A 17,293-nucleotide genomic window follows, 5' to 3' on the forward strand; every position below is an offset into this window, starting at 1 on the left:
AGAGCTGCCTCTGATTGGTCAGGCTGTGACCAATCAGAGGCAGCTCATTCAGCAGGCGGGGATTTTAAATCCCCGGCTGCTGAATACTACAGAGAGCAGTTCAGAGAACTGCCGCTGGCCGCGCTGAACTCCTTCTGGCGGGACCAGGTGAGTATATATACATTTTTTTTTTACACATTTCTGGATGAATTGCAGGGAAGGGCTTATATATTTATATATATTCCATGGGCAAACATCGTTCTTCTCTGTGGCAGAGGAGAACGATCTTTATGCTGACAGTGTGTGTGTGTGTGAGGGGGGGGGGGGGGGTCTCACTCCCGCGCTCGCCGGCAGCTCATTGCTTTCAATGGAGCGGCTGTATTGCCGGCTCCATTGAATTCAATGGGCTGACATCGTTCTTCTCTGCCACAGCTGTTACAGCTATGGCAGAGGAGAACGATCTTAATGCTGACATAATTTTTTTTTTTTACACATTTTAGGATGATTTTCAGGTAAGGGCTTATATTTTTAAGCCCTTCCCGAAAATTCATCCTGAGATCGCTGGCAGCCCATTGCTTTCAATGGAGCCAGCTGAATTCAATGGTCAGTGCTCGTTTAATCGAGCCGAGTACCGCGTGGTGCTTGTCTCTAGTAACGAGCATCTCGAGCACCCTAATACTCGAACGAGCATCAAGCTCGGACCAGTGTGCTCACTCATCTCAAGTGCAGACCAGTAGGTAGCAGGTGAGAGTACACAGGTCAATTTAGGCCCATTTTTTGTTTCTTTTGCCCAGTTCTCTAGCAGCAGAGCAACCTATACTGCCTTTATATAGACACTAGAATAGACCCTACAGGGTGTCGCTGATCCAACTGGACGGATCTAATAGTCCTATAGAACCTAAAAAAACTGTTACACAGAAAACACGATGTTTGCATCGATCTAATATTTTATTTTCATCCTCATAACAACACAACTCCAGCCAGCAAATTTCTACATGAGGCCACAAAGTGAGTCCAGGCCATGTTGGATGACGTCTCAGAAGGAAGAGGGAGCATCAACACTAGATGGAGACGCTGTTCTCAATCACCTTCGGGTCCAGGTAGTGATACGGTAAGCTTCTAGTTTGGTTCCTCTCATTAATGATCTTGGATATCTCAGAGAGTTTCTCCTGGAATTCCTTAATGAATATTTGTGGGGTTTCCTCAGTGAAATGCTCATCGGGGTAACATCCCAGACGTCTCTGTAGCAGAAGAATAAATAAGATCAAAGATGTATGGAAATGTGGATCCAGTCATCTAAGAACGCTGCTAAATACTCACCTGATCTTGGGGTTCTTTGCTGAGCTGCCACACAGAAACCACTGATGTGGTGGTGGTTTTGACATCAGGCAGGGCATCTAGGATACTCTGTATTGTGGTGACCCCTTTGGCTGTGGGAGGGGGGCTTTTTATAGATGGGGGACCATTAGGCATCCAGGCGTAGAAGTCAAACTATAGTGAAACACAATAAAGGATCCAAATAGAACAATACCACAGATAAACTTTGTGAGCAGGAACATTAATCACCTAGGACAAATGGTAAGGGGGAACAATACATCTACTGCAACACCTATTGGAAGGCAGCATTCCTGCAAGTCAGTGTAGTGCTGTAGAGGTATTGTTCCATTCTTCCATTTGCATATTTCCTAGAGGAGCATGGATTGCTTTATGAGTCTCTTCACACCTTCTGGGTGCTCTCCCTCAGGAGAAATGATGCCCTTCCTTTTTGTGTATCGGGCGTGCAGACCATAGCGTGCTCAGTCTGCAGTCATTTTACAGAGTATAGGGGCAGTACTGGTGAGGCAGGGACAGTGGTACAGGGAAAGAGGTATACTGTCTATATAGGCAGTGGGCTTTTTCAAAAAAAATTGGAAAAAAAAATCTTTGGGCTGCCTGTGACCGTGTTCAGTTTACTGCGTGTCTGCTGGGGGTAGTAGTCGCTCATTAATACCTAGCCTTGTGCATAATTTTTTCTGGCTGCACTGTACTTTCAATAACCACAGTCATCCTCCAACAGGGAAATCCATATTCAGGCTATATAGGCAGTGGGCTTTTTCCCAAAAATTGGGGAAAAAAATACTATATTTGGGCTGCCTGTGACCGTCTTCAGTTTACTGCGTGTCAGCTGGGGGTAGTAGTTGCTCATTATTACCCAGCTAAGCGTTACAGCAGGCTTGCGCATAATTGTTTCCTGGCTCTGCTGTGCCCGTTACATGACCGCCATCATCCTGCCAGAGGGAAAGAGTATACAATATATACGCTGCATACGGTGTCTGTCTGCTTTTTCACCTCACCATTTTAAAAAATTGAAGCAAAATACAAATGGAACTAATACTGTGCTCCCCCTATACTGCTGCTAGTGATATGTTACTGGGGCCTGTCTAGACTGCTACTACTACTGAAATGGAACTAATACTGTGCTTCCCCTATACTGCTGCTAGTGATATGTTACTGGGGCCTGACCAGACTGCTACTACTACTGAAATGGAACTAATACTGTGCTCCCCCTATACTGCTGCTAGTGATATGTTACTGGGGCCTGTCTAGACTGCAACTACTACTGAAATGGAACTAATACTGTGCTCCCTCTATACTGCTGCTAGTGATATGTTACTGGGGCCTGTCTAGACTGCAACTACTACTGAAATGGAACTAATACTGTGCTTCCCTATACTGCTGCTAGTGATATGTTACTGGGGCTTGTCTAGACTGCAACTACTACTGAAATGGAACTAATACTGTGCTCCCCATATACTGCTGCTAGTGATATGTTACTGGGGCCTGTCTAGACTGCAACTACTACTGAAATGGAACTAATACTGTGCTCCCCCTATACTGCTGCTAGTGATATGTTACTGGGGCATGTCTAGACTGCTACTACTACTGAAATGGAACTAATACTGTGATCCCCCTATACTGCTGCTAGTGATATGTTACTGTGGCCTGTCTAGACTGCAACTACTACTGAAATGGAACTAATACTGTGCTCCCCCTATACTGCTGCTTCGGAATTGTTACTGGGGCCTGTCTAGACTGCTACTATTACTGAAATGGAACTAATACTGTGTTCCCCCTATACTGCTGCTTCGGAATTGTTACTGGGGCCTGTCTAGACTGCTACTATTACTGAAATGGAACTAATACTGTGTTCCCCCTATACTGCTGCTTCGGAATTGTTACTGGGGCCTGTCTTGACTGCTACTATTACTGAAATGGGCGGTTGGGCAGCATGTAACCCAGGAGAAGTGGCAGCGGAGTGTCATGCAGCCAGTGATTGTGCTTTGTTGGAGGTAGTGTGGTGCTTAGCTAAGGTATGCATTGCTAATGAGGGCTTTTCAGAAGTAAAAATTGTTGGGAGGGGGGGGGGGGGCACTCTTGCTGCTATTGTGGCTGAATAGTGGGACCTGGGAACTTGAGATGCAGCCCAACATGTAGTCCCTCACCTGCCCTATCCGTTTCTGTGTCGTTCCCATCACTTTCTTGACTTTCCCAGATTTGCACAAATGAAAACCTTAGAGGAGCATCGGCGAAATACAAAAATGCTCGGGTCGCCCATTGACTTCAATGGGGTTCGCTACTCGAAATGAACCCTCGAGCATCGCGGGAAGTGCGACTCGAGTAACGAGCACCCGAGCATTTTGGTGCTCGCTCATCTCTAAATATCACCTATTATTCATAAATTTGTTTAATTATTGTCATTTTAATAAATTGCTATATATCAACCCATGTGTCCTTCTTTAAAGCCGTATCCGATCTTGTTGCCTTTCGAGTTGGGAAAACCACAGAGCTCCAAGAACTCTGTGTCTCCTACAAGGAGAAGTTTTCTGGAATTCAGACCCTGGTGCTGGATCAACAGAAAGAGATAATTACTAAAGATGAGCGAACAGCAAAATGTTCGGGTTCACGTTATTCGAAACGAACTTCCCGCGATGTTCGGGTGTTCGTTTCGAGTAACGAACCCCATTGAAGTCAATGGGCGACCGAAACATTTTTGTATTTCGCCGATGCTCGCTAAGGTTTTCATGTGTGAAAATCTTGGCAATTCAAGAAAATGATGGGAACGACACAGAAACGGATAGGGCAGACGAGGGGCTACATGTTGGGCTGCATCTCAAGTTCACAGGTCCCACTATTAAGCCACAATAGCAGCAAGAGTGAGACCCCCCCCCCCCCCCGCACTGTCAGCATAACAATCGTTCTCTGTAACAGCTGTGGCAGAGAAGAACGATGTTAGCCCATTGAATTCAATGGAGCCGTCAATACAGCCGACTCCACTGAATGCAATGGGCTGCCGGCGATCGCAGGATGAATTGTCGGAAAGGGGTTAAATATATAAGCCCTTCCCTGCAATTCATCCAGAAATGTGTAAAAATAAAAAATATATATATACTCACCTGGTGCCGGCAGACGGAGTTCAGCGCGGCAGGCTGCAGTTCTCCTGAACTGCTCTGAACAGCTGTGAGTAGTCTTCAGCAGCCGGGGATTTAAAATCCCCGCCTGCTGAATAAGATGCCTCTGATTGGTCACAGCCTGACCAATCAGAGGCCAGCCCTTACTCACACCCATTCATGAATTCATGAATGGGTGAGTGAGGGCTGCCTCTGATTGGCTCAGAGGCAGGAGAGCTAACACCCTAATATTCGCCCGAGCATCAAGCTCGGACGAGTACGTTCGCTCCTCTCTAATAATTACCTTATAGAAACAATTGATGGATTTGCATCATTCAGGCTCAGATGTCCACATGCCACTGCCAGCAAAATTTGCAGGAGATCATCTCCTATATCGAGGTTTTCTAAACCAATGCCAAATTTATTTTCAGATGCAGCCCACCTTGTTTACCACTGACTGGAAAAAGGCATTCTTTATCATCAACCTTCTTACCGATGAGGCGCTTGCCTGGGCCTCACCATATGTAGAGATCAACAATAATCTGCTTGATAGCCTTGCTGGCTTCACGACTGCTATGGGTCAAAGCTTTGATGATCAGAACCACTGTGCCATGGCTGAAGGGAGGTTACATAACTTAAAATACAGGCAACGTTTTGTTGCAGAGTCTTTGGTTGAATGATACCACGTGGAATCTAGCTCCACAACAGAGCCAATTTCATCGGGGATTCAGGAGTGGGAGGAAACTTCATGGACTTAAAATTCGCTCGTGACAAAAATATTGCCACCAGACTTAAGCCAATAGGGATTGATATGGAAACAGCAGATGGGTCACTCTTGTCCTCGGGACCTTCACACGGGAGACAATCGAACTGCAGCTTCGCATGAAACATGACCATCAAGAAATGATCAGCTTCTAGCTCATCTTCACCCTTAATTTCCAGTGATTCTCAGGATCCCCCGATTCCCATAATCCCTCTATCAACTGGGAATCAAATATCATTGGCCTCCTTTCAGAATACTGTAATGAAAACTACTAGATAGCACCATTTGCCGTTAAACCGATGCAAGACCCTGAGGATGGACAACAGTACTTTGAGAAGTCACTAGTTCAGTATCAAATGTTCATTGATGTCTACAGCAAGAAGAAAGCTGACCGGCTACTATCTTGCCGTATGACTGTCCTGTTGAGCTGCTCCCTGGATCTTGCATTCCAGTTAGGTATAGCTACAACCTTTCTAAACCAGAGTTAAAAACCTTCGGGAATATTTGGACAACTATGTAGAGAAGGGCTTCATCCGGCCCTCTGCCTTCCTAGTGGGTGCACCCTTATTCTTCATTAAAAAGAAAGATTCTACTCTTTGACTAAGCATTGAGTACCGAGAAATAAACAAGATTACTATTGAAGAATCGCTATGCTTGCCCGTTAATCCCAGAACTGCTGGAGAGGCTTTGGACAGCCAAAGTCTTTTCCTTAACTGGACCTCAAAAGAGCATATAATCTGGAAAGGATCCGTGCTAGGGATGAATCAAAAATGGCTTTCAGAACAAAATATGGACACTTCAAATATCTAGTGATGCCATTCAGCCTTTGCAATGCTCTCACCATCTTCCAGCACTTTATCAATTACATATTTCAAGACCTGTTGGACCAATTCATAGTAGCATATCTTGAAGACATCCCTATCTTCTCTGATAACTTTGAGGAACATCACAGGCACGTTTGAGTTGTCTTGGAATGACTCCAAAAGAATAATCTCTACATCAAACTAGAGAAGTGTGAGTTTGAACAGACCCAAATCAATTCCTGGGATACATTATCTCCCCAGAAGGCTTAAGTATGGACCCCAGCAAGATAAATGCCAGCCTGGATTGGTCCATTCCAAGAAATCTGAAGGAAGTACAGTGCCTGATAGGTTTCACGAACTTATACAGAAGATTTATTGAGGACTTCTCAAAGGTCATCTCTCCCATAATCTCCCTCACAAAGAAAGCACACTGGTCCCCAGAGGTACAAGATGCTTTGGAGAAACTAAAGACTATTTTTACTTCAGCACAGTACTGATCCACCAAAGACCAGAATTGCCTTTTGTCGTGGAGGTGGATGCCTCAGACTCCAATGTGGGAGCTATCCTGTCACAATCGGTCAAAGATGAGATGCCACTATATACTTATGCATTACTGTCCTACACCTTATCACCTGTGGAGAAAAACTATGCCAGGCACAAGCAACATCTGGCCTCATGGTGGCTTTCACCGAATGGAGGTACTTTTTGGAAGAAGCCCATCATCCAGTAACGGTTCTTACTGACCATAAAAATTGTACATTTCTCAGTACTGTCAAGACATTATCTGCAAGACAAGCATGATGGGCCTTGTTCTTCTCCGGCTTTCATAGTAACATAGTATGTTAGGCTGAATGAAGACAATGTCTATGTAGTTCAGCCTGTTTCATTTCATTGTCTCCTACCTGACTGGTTTCCAAAATGGCAAGACAGATACATTATCCAGGATATTTTCAGAGCCTGAAAAGATTCAAATACAGACTACACAATTCTGTCCCTCAAAATTTTATTAGGTATCCTGCATTCTGAGGACCTCCTAACGAAGCTTAAGGGAGGCTACAAAAGTGACCCTTCCCTGAGCCGCCCTTCTAAAGATGTGAAGCTTTTTTTCAAGGATGGACTGTGGAGGCGAGAAAACCAAATATACATTCCTGAGGCTAGTCAACTTGAAGTCCTCAAACTGGTTGATGATTCTAAGCTGGCAAGTTACCTTGGGATCACACAGACTTTGGAACTACTGCTTTGTTCCTTCTGGTGGCATGACTGCAACCTACAACCTCTTCCGTTCCCATCCAGGTCATGTGGATCTACATCCATCGAATTTATAGTAGACTTGTCCTCTTCGAAAGGAATGATTGCCATCTTTGTTGCCGTGGACCGACTTACGAAGATGGCTCACTTCATCGCCATCAAAAGATTCCCACTGCGGAGCACACTGTGGAGTTGATGATCCAGGAAGTTTTCAGACTGCATGGGATACCAGATGATGTAGTTTCGGACAGGGGGGTACAATTCACATCTAATTTCTGGAAGAGTTTTTGCATGACCCTGGGCATCAGTATTAAGTCTTCTGCTTTCCACCCCTAGTCCAATGGTCACACTGACAGAACAAATCAGACCATGGAACAATCTCTCCAATGTTTTATCTCCCACCTCCAAGACAACTGGGTGGATTATCTATCAACAGCAAAGTTCACCTATAACAATGCCTAACATAATTCTACCACCCAGAGCCCTTTCTATGCCAACTATGGGATGCACCCTGTTTTCATTCCTGGCCTTCCTAACAACACCCCTGTCCCAACAGTCAACCACAGACTGGCAGCTTTGGCTGATATTCAAAAGCAATGGAAGGAAGCTCAGGATGGCTTTAAAAAAGTGGTAGACTGTCATCGTCAAGCTGCTCCTACCTTCCGGGTTGGGGAAAAATTGTGGTTGCCCAACAATAATCTTAAGGCACACATACCCACTCCCAAGCTTTAGTAAGGTTCATTGGACCTTTCCTAATTTCAGCGAGGTTCAGCCAGGTCGCTTTCTGCTTGAAGTTCCCAGGGAGCCTAAGGATCTACCTAGTCTTCCATGTGTCTCTACTAAAGCCATTCCAGGAGAACACGTTCACAGGAGACAGCAACTGCCTCCCCCTCCTGTGAAGGTTCAGGGGCATGACAAGATCATTGCTGGAAAAATCTTGGACTCATGAAAACACGGTGAAAAATTTCAATACCTGGTTAAGTGGAAGGGATATAGCCTGGAGTAAAACTTTTGGGAGCCAGAAAGAAATATACATGCTCCAAGACTCAAAGGGAAGTTTCACAAAAAGTATCCCCGCAAATCTGGCCCTGTGATGTCTGGAGGCCATCCTCGAAGGAGAAACGCACTGTCAAGCCGGGGACATCCTGCATTCCATTCAGTGGCTTTCACTGCTGAGCCAGTGAACGTTCCTTTGCATGACTCTCAGCCATGTTTCCTGATCCCAGTTACCTAGTTCCTGCCTCCTGGTCCAGACCCCGCCTCTGTCTTGATTGTTCTTCCTATAAAGGCCTGGTCCTGCCACTCCCTTATTCTGCTCCACAGCCCTGTTTGATCCTTCTCTACTTGCCCGTTCCTCTGCCATTTCTGCAAGACCTCCTGGCTTCCCTTCTGACTATGCGTCTTGCTTCATCAATCTGTACTACAAACCGAGACCTCGTGTTGAAGACTTCTGACTCTTTCTCAACTACTCTCCAGACTTTGGCTGCTACACCCAAGGCTCCACCCTAGTGCCTGAAATTGCTACAAATGATCTGAATACAAATTGTCAGCAAGAAGAACATCTCAGGATGTGGTTTCCAGACCGTGAACATCCAGAATGTGGTCTATAGAACATGGCCAACAACAGTGGTATGTAGAACATTGTCTATCATTGTGACACATAGATTAAAGTTTATGAAACATGGCCTACATGTTGTGGAATGACATAAAAAAAGTAGTGACCTACAAAAGAAGAACCACACACCTTGACCTACAGAATATGATATAATGTAATTTACTTACAGACTGTGACCTATAGGAAGTTGCCTACAGTACATAACCTGAAAACCATGACCTATATAATGGGGCTTATAGAATGCTACTTAAAGAATATGATTCACATAATCATAGAATGGTAGAGTTGGAAGGGACCACCAGAGTCAAAAGGTCCAAGTCCCTGCTCAATGCAGGATTCACTACATCATCCCAGATAGATGTCTGTCCAGCCTGTTTGAAGACTTCTATTGAAGGAGAAATTGCCATCTCCTGTGGCAACCTGTTCTACTCATTGATCCACCTCACTGTCTAATACCTTTTTTTTTTTGTTTTTAGTTAAATGTTTTTATTAAACATTTTACAACTTTTTCCTTACTATAAGACACACACAAAAAACATAACTGCTTTACCCCCCCCCCCCTCCCCTCCCCTCCCACCCAAGGTCTCTCTCACAATAACCGTTCCAACGTCCGTAAGGGATAGTGTAAACGATGGGTCCTTCCCTCGTATTGCAGTCACATTAAGGTTATCGATGGGAGTATCAATAATAAACACCATTCATGGGTCCTGTGTGTTTTCCCTCCTTATCTTTCTTTCTTCCATGGCATCTCATCACGTGTAGATAGCAAGGAGGACGCATAGAAAAGGAGAGGCGAAAAAATGTCAAGAAGGAAGAAGCCATTCCTGCTTAGTCCAGGGGGCAAACATATGTTGTTCATTTCTTTGGTCTCTCTCCCCACCCTATTTGCCATAACTCCCACAAATTTATACTTTTTATATTTTTTCCCTGGCTCTATTTATCATGTTCTCCTTAATAAACAGTATATATTTCAACTAGTTCATCGGCTTGCTCATTTCTCTCACTGTCTAATATCTAATCTGTGTCTCCTTCCTTTCAGTTTCATCCCATTGCTTCTAGTCTTTCCTTGTACAGATGAGAATAGGGCTGATCCCTCTGCACTGTGACAGCCCTTCAGATATTTGTAGACAGCTATTAAGTCTCCTCTCAGCCTTCTCTTCTGCTGAACATTCCCAGATCCTTTAACCGTTCCTCATAGGACATGATTTGCAGACCGCTCACCATCTTGGTAACTCTTCTCTGAACTTGCTCCAGTTTGTCTGTCTGTTATAAAGTGGGGTGCCCAGAACTGGACACAGTATTCCAGATGAGGTCTGACTAAGGAAGAGTAGAGGGGATAATGACCTCACGTGATCTAGACTCTATGCTTCTCTTATACATCCCAGAATTGTGTTTGCCTTTTTGGCTGCTGCATCACATTGTTGACTCATGTTCAGGCTATGATCTATTAGTATACCCAAGTCTTTTTCACATGTGCTGCTGCTTAGCCCAATTCCTCCCATTCTGTATGTGCTTCCTTCATTTTTCTTGCCCAGATGTAGGACTTTGCATTTCTCCTTGTTAAATACCATTCTGTTAGTCGCTGCCCACTGGTCAAGCTTTTCTAGATCTTTTTGAATCCTCTCTCTCTTCCCTAGTGTTGGCTATCCCTCCTAGCTTTGTGTCAACAGCAGATTTGATCAGTTTCCCATCAATTCCCTTCTCCAGATCATTTATAAAATGTTGACCAACCCTGGGCCCAGGGCAGAGCCTTGTGGTTCCCTACTTGATACATTCTTCCACTTGGATGTGCAGCCATTTATGACCACTCTTTGAGTACGATCACTCAGCCAGTTGTGAATCCACCTAACAGTTGCCTTGTCAATCCCAGATTTGGTCATTTTTTCAATACATATGGTATGAGATACTTTGTCAAATGCTTTACTAAAGTCAAGATATACAATATCTACCACATTTCCCCGATCAACCCAGTCAGTGATTCTGTCATAGAAGGAAATTAGATTAGTCTGGCATGACTTGTCTATATATATAAAATTGAATGTATGTCTGTCTGCGTGTCTGTCTGTCTGTCTGTCCTTTATGCGCTACTACACCATTCATCCGATCGCCATGAAATTTTGGGAAGTTGTTGCGTACACTCCTGGGAAGATTATAGGCATAGTACAACTATCCTATGATAAATGGCGCACATGCGAGCATCGTCGACAGTTACGCCCCCCCATGTAGATCGTTCGATTTCCATCATTGCCACTAATTCTCTCGCTTCCCGATGTCGTAGAAACATGAAATTTGGCGCGGGCATTGATTATGTCATAAATAGGAAAAGTTAATGGGTCCCACCTCGATTGTTCAATTCTAAGCGCAAAATAATTAGCGTCCAAATTTTACGTACGGAATCTAATTCTCTCACTTCCTGATGTAATCTATATATATATATAAATGAATGTATGTCTGTCTGTCTGTCTTTTATGCATTACTACACCATTCATCCAATCGCTATGAAACTTTGGGAAGTTGTTGAGTACACTCCTGGGAAGATTACTGGCATAGTACATCTATCCTACGATAGGTGGCGCCGTGCGAGCATCGTCGACAGTTATGACCCCCCAGACAAAGATCGTTTGATTTCCATCTCAAGCACGAAAGCAAAAGGCATTACGAGCAGCGGGAGGCGTGTTCAACTGCAAGATGATACATCCGCCGAACGTATCACAAGACAATTGCTGGATATTGAGAATGCTGAGGTAACATGAAAGCTGTGCTGTGATTGGTTGTTATATATTATACTGAGGTAACATGAAAGCTGTGCTGTGATTGGTTGTTATATATTATACTGAGATAACATGAAAGCTGTGCTGTAATTGGTTGTTATATATTATACTGAGGTAACATGAAAGCTGTGCTGTGATTGGTTGTTATATATTATACTGAGATAACATGAAAGCTGTGCTGTGATTGGTTGTTATATATTATACTGAGGTAACATGAAAGCTGCGCTGTGATTGGTTGTTATATATTATACTGAGGTAACATGAAAGCTGCGCTGTGATTGGTTGTTATATATAATACTGCTGAGGTAACATGAAAGCTGTGCTGTGATTGGTTGTTATATATTATACTGAGATAACATGAAAGCTGTGCTGTAATTGGTTGTTATATATTATACTGAGGTAACATGAAAGCTGTGCTGTGATTGGTTGTTATATATTATACTGAGATAACATGAAAGCTGTGCTGTGATTGGTTGTTATATATTATACTGAGGTAACATGAAAGCTGCGCTGTGATTGGTTGTTATATATTATACTGAGGTAACATGAAAGCTGCGCTGTGATTGGTTGTTATATATAATACTGCTGAGGTAACATGAAAGCTGCGCTGTGATTGGTTGTTATATATAATACTGCTGAGGTAACATGAAAGCTGCGCTGTGATTGGTTGTTATATATTATACTGAGGTAACATGAAAGCTGCGCTGTGATTGGTTGTTATATATTATACTGCTGAGGTAACATGAAAGCTGTGCTGTGATTGGTTGTTATATATTATACTGAGGTAACATGAAAGCTGTGCTGTGATTGGTTGTTATTAGAGATGAGCGAGCGTACTCGGATAAGCACTACTCGCTCGAGTAATTGGCTTTATCCGAGTATCGCTGTGCTCGGGTCTAAAGATTCGGGTGCCGCTGCGGCTGACAGGTGAGTCGCAGCGGGGAGCAGGGGAGAGCGGGCGGGAGAGAGGGAGAGAAAGATCTTACCTCCGTTCCTCCCCGCTCTCCCCTGCAGCTCCCCGCTCCGTGCCGGCACCCAAATCTTTAGACCCGAGCACAGCAATACTCGGATAAAGCCAACTACTCGAGCGAGTAGTGCTTATCCGAGTACGCTCGCTCATCTCTAGTTGTTATATATTATACTACTGAGGTAACATGAAAGCTGCGCTGTGATTGGTTGTTATATATTATACTGAGGTAACATGAAAGCTGCGCTGTGATTGGTTGCTATATATTATACTGCTGAGGTAACATGAAAGCTGCGCTGTGATTGGTTGTTATATATTATACTGCTGAGGTAACATGAAAGCTGTGCTGTGATTGGTTGTTATATATTATACTGCTGAGGTAACATGAAAGCTGTGCTGTGATTGGTTGTTATATATTATACTGAGGTAACATGAAAGCTGCACTGTGATTGGTTGTTATATATTATACCGCTGAGGTAACATGAAAGCTGCGCTGTGATTGGTTGTTATATATTATACTGCTGAGGTAACATGAAAGCTGTGCTGTGATTGGTTGCTATATATTATACTGCTGAGGTAACATGAAAGCTGCGCTGTGATTGGTTGTTATATATTATACTGCTGAGGTAACATGAAAGCTGTGCTGTGATTGGTTGTTATATATTATACTGCTGAGGTAACATGAAAGCTGTGCTGTGATTGGTTGTTATATATTATACTGAGGCAACATGAAAGCTGCACTGTGATTGGTTGTTATATATTATACTGCTGAGGTAACATGAAAGCTGTGCTGTGATTGGTTGTTATATATTATACTGAGGTAACATGAAAGCTGCGCTGTGATTGGTTGTTATATATTATACTGCTGAGGTAACATGAAAGCTGCGCTGTGATTGGTTGTTATATATTATACTGAGGTAACATGAAAGCTGTGCTGTGATTGGTTGTTATATATTATACTGAGGTAACATGAAAGCTGTGCTGTGATTGGTTGTTATATATTATACTGAGGTAACATGAAAGCTGCGCTGTGATTGGTTGTTACATATTATACTGAGGTAACATGAAAGCTGCGCTGTGATTGGTTGTTATATATTATACTGAGGTAACTTGAAAGCTGCGCTGTGATTGGTTGTTATATATTATACTGCTGAGGTAACATGAAACCTGAGCTGTGATTGGTTGTTATATATTATACTGAGGTAACATGAAAGCTGCGCTGTGATTGGTTGTTATATATTATACTGAGGTAACATGAAAGCTGCGCTGTGATTGGTTGTTATATATTATACTGAGGTAACATGAAAGCTGTGCTGTGATTGGTTGTTATATATTATACTGAGGTAACATGAAAGCTGTGCTGTGATTGGTTGTTATATATTGTACTGAGGTAACATGAAAGCTGCGCTGTGATTGGTTGTTATATATTATACTGAGGTAACATGAAAGCTGCGCTGTGATTGGTTGTTATATATTATACTGAGGTAACATGAAAGCTGTGCTGTGATTGGTTGTTATATATTATACTGCTGAGGTAACATGAAAGCTGTGCTGTGATTGGTTGTTATATATTATACTGCTGAGGTAACTTGAAAGCTGCGCTGTGATTGGTTGTTATATATTATACTGAGGTAACATGAAAGCTGTGCTGTGATTGGTTGTTATATATTATACTGCTGAGGTAACATGAAAGCTGCGCTGTGATTGGTTGCTATATATTATACCACTGAGGTAACTTGAAAGCTGCGCTGTGATTGGTTGTTATATATTATACCGCTGAGGTAACTTGAAAGCTGCGCTGTGATTGGTTGTTATCTAGATATATAAAAACGAATGTATGTATGTATGTCTGTCTTCGCAGCAGCGAGCGACGGGTAAGCTAGTTTGTTATAAACCCATGCTGGCTCTGGTTAATTACTCCATTCTCATCCAAGTACTTGCATACATGCTGTTTAATAATCTGTTCAGAGATCTTTCCTGGTATAGACGTGTGGCCTATAAAACATGACCTACAGAATCTGATCTATAGAAAGTGTTCTGCAGAATATGACCTACAGCACTTCTATAAAGCATGACCTGCAGAGCATGTAGATTCTCCACGGCAGCAGGATTCAAGGATGAATTCAGAGATGAGTTGGGCTCCCTGGGAATGGAGATTTGTTGACTCTCGCTATATATGGGCAGACAGTAAATAGGAGCAAAGTACAGAGAGTCACACATGAGTCTGGTGGGAGAAGAGGCTGGACTCATCCCAGGTGAAGGGTCTTCAGGAGAGAATGAGGCCTCCTGGAGGTCAGTATGATGGATGGATAATTGTCTCCTATTTAATGCCACTTACCTGGCCACTGTTGACTGCAGCATGCTGAGCAGAACACCTGAAGATCACCATGGTCAGGTACCGTACCAGCGAGGACACAGTCTCCAGAGATGATGGGATTCCTGGTGGAGGGTCAGACTTGTTAAATGGGTTTCCCAGTAGAGTAACTGCGGGTAACTCGCTAGTATTTGCTGTCACCCACTGATTGATTGCGGTCCCTCTGCTGGCACCCTACTACCCTTGTAATGAAGGGTAACAGAGCTGGTTAGTTGCTCTGCCTCCTTTTCTGATTTTCCCTACACAGCCCAATTCCCTTCTTCCCAACCCCCGCCCAATATGCAGGGACCCTCAGCAGGGCAATCTTTGGATGGATTGAATTTACACTCACATAGAGGGAGCTGTGTTCTGTGTACATTGAGTGGCCAGGAGTGCTGCTCTGAAGGACCTCCATCCTCTGGTTCTCAATATCAGGTCCCAGAGCTTGGATTCCCCTGATCATAAACACCCAGCAATATGAAATAACAATATAAGATGCAAATCTGTTGGCGCACGCTCAGAGAAGAGTGAAATGTCAGAAGTGCTCCAGTAAGTGACCTGATCTAACAGCAGAATTGTGATCGCAGCTCTGGATGTAGATTTGTCTTGTAACGGAGCCGCTCTGCCCGTGTTGGTGACATTATGATGGTCGTACCTGAGGATTCATTACTTAGGAATCCCTTCTCGCAGATCTCAGCCACCCAGGCCTGCAGTTCTGGATCTGTCCACACCGACTCGTCACTCTTATAATAATGCTGCACCATGTTGGAGACAAACCTGTAGGGCAAAGGAGATGGAAGATTATTGCCAGTAACATCCCTCCCTTAAAAGGAGTATATATTATATATAGAGATGAGCGAGCACCAAAATGCTCGGGTGCTCGTTACTCGAGTCGAACTTTCCGCGATGCTCGAGGGTTCGTTTCAAGTAACGAACCCCATTGAAGTCAATGGGCGACCCGAGCATTTTTGTATATCGCCGATGCTCACTAAGGTTTTCATTTGTGAAAATCTGGGAAATTCACGAAAGTGACGGGAACGACACAGAAACGGATAGGGCAGGCGAGGGGCTACATGTTGGGCTGCATCTCAAGTTCACAGGTCCCACTATTAAGCCACAATAGCGGCAAGAGTGCCCCCCCCCCCCCCCCCGCACTGTCAGCATAAAGATCGTTCTCCTCTGCCACAGCAGTAACAGCTGTAGCAGAGAAGAACGATGTTTGCCCATTGAATTCAATGGAGCCGGCAATACAGCAGGTTCCACTGAATGCAATGGGCTGCCCGCGATCGCAGGGTGAATTGTCGGGAAGGGGTTAAATATATAAGCCCTTACCTGAAAATCATCCTAAAATGTGTAAAAAGAAAATGTATACTCACCTTTCCGCTGCAGTGATGGAGAGGAGGAAACAGCCAGTGAGAAGGAGGGAGAGGAGGAAACTGCCAGTGAGAAGAAGAGAGCCGGAGGGAGAAGAGGAAACAGTCAGTGAGAAGGAGAGAATGTGAGGGAGAAGAGGAAGCAGCCAGCGAGAAGGAGGGAGAGGAGGAAAAAGCCAGTGAGAAGGAGAGAGAAGGAGGGAGAGGAGGAAACTGCCAGTGAGAAGGAGAGAGAAGGAGGGAGAAGAGGAAACAGTCAGTGAGAAGGAGAGAATGTGAGGGAGAAGAGGAAGCAGCCAGCGAGAAGGAGGGAGAGGAGGAAACAGCCAGTGAGAAGGAGAGAGAAGGAGGGAGAGGAGGAAACTGCCAGTGAGAAGGAGAGAGCAGGAGGGAGAAGAGGAAACAGCCAGTGAGAAGGAGAGAGCAGGAGGGAGAGGAGGAAACAGCCAGTGAGAAGGAGGGAGAGGAGGAAACCGCCAGTGAGAAGGAGAGAGCAGGAGGGAGAGGAGGAAACAGTCAGTGAGAAGGAGTGAATGTGAGGGAGAAGAGGAAACAGTCAGTGAGAAGGAGAGAGCAGGAGGGAGAAGAGGAAACAGTCAGTGAGAAGGAGAGAATGTGAGGGAGAAGAGGAAGCAGCCAGCGAGAAGGAGGGAGAGGAGGAAACAGCCAGTGAGAAGGAGAGAGCAGGAGGGAGAAGAGGAAACAGTCAGTGAGAAGGAGAGAATGTGAGGGAGAGGAGGAAACAGCCAGCTAGAAGGAGGGAGAGGAGGAAACAGCCAGTGAGAAGGAGAGAGAGGAGGAAACAGCCAGTGAGAAGGAGAGAGCAGGAGGGAGAAGATGAAACAGCCAGCTAGAAGGAGGGAGAGGAGGAAACAGCCAGTGAGAAGGAGAGAGCAGGAGGGAGAGGAGGAAACAGTCAGTGAGAAGGAGTGAATGTGAGGGAGAAGAGGAAACAGTCAGTGAGAAGGAGAGAGCAGGAGGGAGAAGAGGAAAC

At 44.3% G+C, this 17,293-nt stretch overlaps 1 protein-coding gene across 1 annotated transcript in view; it reads right to left on the reverse strand.

Annotated features, from left to right (window-relative positions):
* Positions 1 to 954: 954 nt before the first annotated feature.
* Positions 955 to 17,293, reverse strand: part of LOC136591805 (polyunsaturated fatty acid lipoxygenase ALOX15B-like) — a 99,614-nt gene continuing 83,275 nt past the window's right edge. The window contains exons 11-14 of the mRNA XM_066588552.1: positions 15,582 to 15,703; positions 14,912 to 15,012; positions 1,300 to 1,470; positions 955 to 1,220 (exon numbers count right to left, since the gene is read on the reverse strand). Coding sequence (XP_066444649.1) covers positions 1,041 to 1,220; positions 1,300 to 1,470; positions 14,912 to 15,012; positions 15,582 to 15,703 — 574 coding nt within the window. The 3' untranslated portion in view covers positions 955 to 1,040. The remainder of the gene's footprint in view (positions 1,221 to 1,299; positions 1,471 to 14,911; positions 15,013 to 15,581; positions 15,704 to 17,293) is intronic.

The sequence above is a fragment of the Eleutherodactylus coqui genome, chromosome 1 (assembly GCF_035609145.1).
Source record: "Eleutherodactylus coqui strain aEleCoq1 chromosome 1, aEleCoq1.hap1, whole genome shotgun sequence".
Lineage (NCBI taxonomy): Eukaryota > Metazoa > Chordata > Amphibia > Anura > Eleutherodactylidae > Eleutherodactylus > Eleutherodactylus coqui.